Below are 5,910 nucleotides of genomic sequence, written 5' to 3' on the forward strand. Positions count from 1 at the left end.
GGACCAGGATGTGACACAAAAATCTGAATTATGGAACTGAAAGTGAAAGTAGTCAAACTGAATTTTTAATAAACCAAAATACAGTTTCAAAGCAAATTAATTCAGATACAAAACTTTAAATTCAGTTTCAAATCATTAAATTTAGTTTCATTTCAGTGAAATTTACTTTCAACAGGGTGTCCGCAGGTCCTTAAAAATCCTTAAAAAGTCTTAAATTCACATATCTAAAATTAAAGCCTTATAAAGTCTTAAATTTAATTTAAAAAATGTGCAAGTTGGTCTTAAATTTGTTACTCAAAAGTCTTAAATTTTGTCAGGCAGAAGCAATCAACGTTCTCCATCTCTGCAGCGCATTTCCTGTTGAGAAAAGAGAAAAACAAACGTGTTGAGATGGATTAACTGACGCTGCTTTCAACCAATAAAAAGAACCAGAGTCACAGTTTTAGCCAATCAGAGCAGAGCAGGGCGGGTCCTTCAGTCTCAGAGCGGAATCAGAACCGCAGGTAAACTAATCAGAGTTGATCGGACTTTTTTTCCAAGGAGTACACCTCGACCCACTACCAGAACCACCTGCCCCGCATGAAGGTGAAGTTATGTAAAATTATTAAACATCTAAGTATTAAACACCTGTGTTCGTGTGTGACCAGTTCACTGCAGCTGAGGAGACACCTGAGCTGAATCACCGTTACTACAACCCGTCCAGAACCGAGCCCGACCTGCCCGGGTCTTTTTTATCTAAAGTCTAACTTTGTGTTAAACATTTATGTGTTCGGAGCGTTGTCGTTATTTTACTATGGAAAGCACACTGGGCCAAATACACGTGAACATTTCACGTTACTGTGATACGTAAACGATACATAAACAACATGTGCAAGTTGAGCGCGTGACCAAACTGTGGGTCCGACAGAGAGCGTGTGTTACAGCGGGAGCTCATCCTGTGTGTCACATGGTGAGAGAGAAGTTGTAGCTGCTGCTTCAGTTATTTAACATTCATTAACGCTAAAAGATGAAAATTTATAGACTCCAGAGCTCAGCAAAGACGTTTGTCTCAGTTTAAATTTAATTTTCCCTCAAACTTGTGAAGAACAAGTTAATTCTACAAAATGTTTTAACAATCAGGTGTTTTGTTTGTTTGGATGTGCTAAACTTTTATTATCTTTAGAACTATACTACTAACTGAACTGTGATAAATATAATTCATAAATGATCAAATATGAAAAATAAATAGTATGACTACCCAATGTGTCAAACTTCTACCAATTCTGGTTTTTTTTTTTTTTCTTTTTGTAGCTGCTTGTGTTTGTAGACGTACTTCTATCAGTCTTTCTGACGTCTATCACAGTTTCTGTCCAGCGGGTGCTGCTGAGCCCCTCCACCGTCACAAAGCACTCACAGGCAGACACACTTCAGGGTAGAACTGACGTATAAATAAACCAACACATATTATGATGTAGGCTGAAATTGAGCTTCCCTCCTTGAAAGACCAGCATCCACCACTGCCATGAAGTGATATTTTTTTACTCGCTGAGTTTAAAGAAGTATCGTCATTATATTTTAACAATTTATTGCACCAGCTGTATTAAGTAGTGACTGAATAAACAGAAAATTGTGGATTTTTCACACATTATTAAACTTGGACATATTATGAAATATAACGAAACAGGAATCTATTAGGTTGCTGGGGGTATGTGAAACACTTAATCCACGATGAACAGAGAGATTTAAAACCATCATTTAAACACAGACATTGTGCACAGAGGAATCTGTCTGATAAAAACTGTAGAGCTTTAACCAAGACAGATTAGTGCACAAATAACGTCGGGTCTCGGATTTTATTTTATTTTTCACATTGTAGACTCCAGAGGGCAGAAACCCTGTGCAGTGGGAGTGGTTTCCCAGGAGATCGGCTCTGTGTGTCTCAGGGGCTCTGTGTGTCTCAGGGGCTCTGTGTGTCTCGGGGGCTCTGTGTGTCTCGGGGGCTCTGTGTGTCTCAAGGGCTCTTGTGTGTCTCAGGGGCTCTGTGTGTCTCAGGGGCTCTGTGTGTCTCAGGGGCTCTGTGTGTCTCGGGGGCTCTTGTGTGTCTCGGGGGCTCTGTGCGTCTCGGGGGCTCTGTGCGTCTCGGGGGCTCTGTGTGTCTCTGGGGCTCTGTGTGTCTCTGGGGCTCTGTGCGTCTCGGGGGCTCTGTGCGTCTCGGGGGCTCTGTGCGTCTCGGGGGCTCTGTGCGTCTCGGGGGCTATGAAAGGTGTGTGTGAAAACGAAAGCCAAACAACCACGTGACCGCGCGTCATCTGGTCGGCTGCCAATCAACCATATCACTACTACTACTGTTGGGTGTCAATAATAATGTTTGTTATCTGGATTTTAAAGTAAAAAAAAAAAATAATATATACTATCAATTAATATTTCTTCTGTTTAAGAATTGAACAATGGACACATTTGTATATTTATTTCCTCACACATTCTGGGTAAGAAATGTCAGGAAAGGTCAGCCTTGGAGACGATGATGTCATTGGTCACTCTTTCTTTAGAGTATTCATAAAGAAGCTCTGCAGTTGAATGTAATATTGTGCACTTTTAATAGTTTTATGTCCCCTCTGTTTCCTCTACCCACCCCCTTTCAGGAAGGGTGACTACCACAGGTACCTGGCAGAGTTTGCCACTGGCAACCATAGAAAGGAGGCAGCAGAGAACAGTCTGGTGGCCTACAAAACCGCTACAGATCTGGCCATGTCAGAACTGCCACCCACACACCCCATCCGCCTTGGCCTCGCCCTCAACTTCTCCGTCTTCTACTACGAGATCCTCAACTCACCTGACCGCGCCTGCAGGTTACTGCCTCTGATGAACACTCTTACAATCAGTTGTCTTTTGATGTTCCTTCATGGAGGAGGACAGTTGGGTTGATCAGTTAAATGGAAGATCATGCTCTGACTGAGCTGCTGCAGGAAAGGAACATGTAATACAGGCTCCTTTAAACAAACTAACACAGATACAGCACTGAAAGAATGTTTTTAAACAATTATTTAAATTTTTGTTCCAAATAAAATGTTGAAATATCAAGTTTGATCTGGTTTTATCAGGTTGGCGAAGGCTGCGTTTGATGATGCCATTGCAGAACTGGACACGCTGAGTGAAGAAAGCTACAAGGACTCCACACTTATCATGCAGTTGTTACGTGACAACCTGACACTATGGACTTCAGATATGCAGGGAGAGGGTAAGAGACTCATACCAGGTCATTTACTGTAACAACTGTTCTTGTGCTCATTTCACTTTATCTTCCTTTTATTACAGAATTACTTATTTTATGAAGAAATAAAGCTACTAAATGTATCACTTAACCTACATTTGTTAACCACATAAAACAAAAACAGTCTTGGTTTCAATATTTTAATACTGAGAGCAAATTATTTAATCTTTTGTCATTTTATTTTTACCTTATTTGCACCACTTTAGCCCCCTTCAGAATAGAAAACCAGTGCAGTTTTGACACCTTGACTTCTCATCATATTTGTGTCTAGATTTGTTTTCAGCTGCAGTGACAACAGTTTATCTGTGAGATGAAGTTAGGCTAGAATGAAGCAGGAAACTTTGTGTCTCTTCTGACAGATCTCTTACCAACTTTTGTAGAGTTTGAAGAGATGAAAGAAGTGGTATTCTTTACAGTATTGGAGGGTTTCTCCTACATGTAATTGATCGTGGCGAACCGTCACGGCTAAATAAAAGCCGCCACACCTTCGGAATTACGTTTTTTTTTTTTTATATCAACGTAAAACAGGAGTTGACACAATCATGTCTGAGACAACCTATTTTCGTTTTGGACAACCAGATCCCACCTCCCAGTGGTCCGGTGGACAACCAAGAAAAAAAGACCTGGATTTAAGTTTTCCTCCGCGGGGTGTTGGTCGTCGTAAAAATGAACGAGAGAAAAAAACTTGTTAAAGCCGTCTAGGGCTTAAACTGACAGTTATTTCATCCAATAAAGAGAAACAGAATCAAAGTTTTACCCAATCAGAACAGAGCAGGGCTGGTCGTGCCATCTGCGCGCTGCCTTTTTTCCTTTCTCTGTGGGTGGGGGGTCAGTTTCCCTCAGCTCAGGACGGTGAACAACTCCCGGGAAAGCACTCTGCGTTTCCTGGACTACTTTCCACCGAGGACTACATCGTATTTTATATATATTATATTTCTAAAAGCAGCTCGCAGCATTTCATGAGCACAACAAAACCGTGACAGATCAGCTGACTGGTTTTAAAGCGACGGCTGAGAGGCAGTGACCGCAGCTGCTGCACCTGTCCACCTGCAGCACAGCTCCGACCAGCCCTGGACTTCAGAGTCCACATGTCAACCCATTCAGACGGTATAATGAGCATCAAAAATCTGTAATTTGCGCAAAAAATCATTATTATTCACACGCGGGTGGAGTGGAGGTGCAAGCTGGCCGCAGCCACGCGGGGAGGAGGGACGCTCTTAAGATGTGTCTACATTTGACTTTCATTTTTTTCTAAAATCACAGAGTTCTCCGAGTCAGCTTCAGATGTTTGTAGTGAATCATAATACCTTCTAAATTTAACCAGGTGTTTCAATGCCTTTAAATTACACAATAACTTTACTGGAGAAACTTGTCAGTTTGATTAAAAAAACAGTAAAAATAAATTATTTTTTTTCTGTGCAGAGAACTTCCTCTGCTATAATTTTTTTTTTCAAATAAACATATCAAATTCCCTCAGTTGAAAACATTAAAATGATAGAAAAGATGTTTAAGAATTTCTTTCCTCAAAGTCTTCAGTCCTAAGAACACTAAACTGTAACTTTAATAAGGCCATGTACACAGTGTACTCCTATTTAAATAAAAATGTTTGACCTGTAAGCAGAAAGTGTATTTGTATTTACTAAACTTTGTATACATAACAATATACTTATTAAATTACATTTACCCCCGCTCATGAGAGGTCACCACACCACCATGGTTAAAAAAATCCTAGGGGAAACCCTGTAATGTAATAAAAGTAAAAAAAAAATGTTTATATTATAATTAACCAGTTAGACCGTAAAGTTATTTGTAGAGTTTCTTTTGGAAACAACCGTACACATGTTCAGTGGTCGTAAAAACCTTGGTTAATTTTATACTGACTGAGAGCTCATAAAAGGTGAGTCAGTTCCTCTAATAAGAACAAACAGTGTTTGCTGCAGCTGTTTGAGCTGGTGTTAGTTACTGACTGATGGAATTAACCGCTTCACTGTCTCAAATCCACGACTTCCTTGGGTTCTGTTCTGATAGTTTAGAGATGTGCTCATAAAGTTTTTGTGGTTCAGATTCAGTCCTGGGGCTCAACTCAGCAAATAATTCAGAATCAAATCAGAATCAATTTTATTGTCATTCACACACAACATCAAAGATGCAATGCAGAACGAAACTGCAGTTTAGAACATCCGTTCGGAGAAAGACACACACAACAAACACGGGGGAACGAATGTCCAAGGTCTTTCGCAACGATGGTCGCACCACCTTTTGCAGCTTGGAATACACACAATAATAATTCAAGTTTATCCTTTGCTATTAATAACAGTTATAACACTTTTATAACTTGGATGAATGATTTACAATGTGTGCAGCAGCAGCTTTTCTTACTGCAGTGTGTTCTTCAGGGCTTGTCGACAACTTTCCAGAGCCTCTTGTTTATAGATAGATTTTTGCCTTGCATACCTTTTATAATATTCATAAGGGTGATATTTTTAAAACCACATACTAGGGATGTCTCGATACCACTTTTTCACTTCCGATACGATACCGATATTACAACTTTGAGAATTGTCCGATACCGATATTGGCCCGTTACCATAACAGTACAAGTCACACACTTTTACCTATTTTGTAGTGTAAAATCTTAAAGTCTTGATCAAGTCAAACAG

General features: G+C 40.1%; 1 protein-coding gene across 1 annotated transcript in view; it reads left to right on the forward strand.

Annotated features, from left to right (window-relative positions):
* Positions 1-5,910, forward strand: part of ywhae1 (tyrosine 3-monooxygenase/tryptophan 5-monooxygenase activation protein, epsilon polypeptide 1) — a gene marked incomplete at its 5' end in the record, with an annotated part of 22,830 nt that overhangs the window by 10,576 nt on the left and 6,344 nt on the right. Inside the window, 2 exon segments of the mRNA XM_014028855.1 lie at positions 2,622-2,828; positions 3,081-3,217. Of these exon segments, the coding sequence (XP_013884309.1) occupies positions 2,622-2,828; positions 3,081-3,217 (344 nt within the window).

The sequence above is a fragment of the Austrofundulus limnaeus genome, unplaced genomic scaffold (genome assembly GCF_001266775.1).
Source record: "Austrofundulus limnaeus strain Quisiro unplaced genomic scaffold, Austrofundulus_limnaeus-1.0 Scaffold823, whole genome shotgun sequence".
Taxonomy (NCBI): Eukaryota; Metazoa; Chordata; class Actinopteri; order Cyprinodontiformes; family Rivulidae; genus Austrofundulus; species Austrofundulus limnaeus.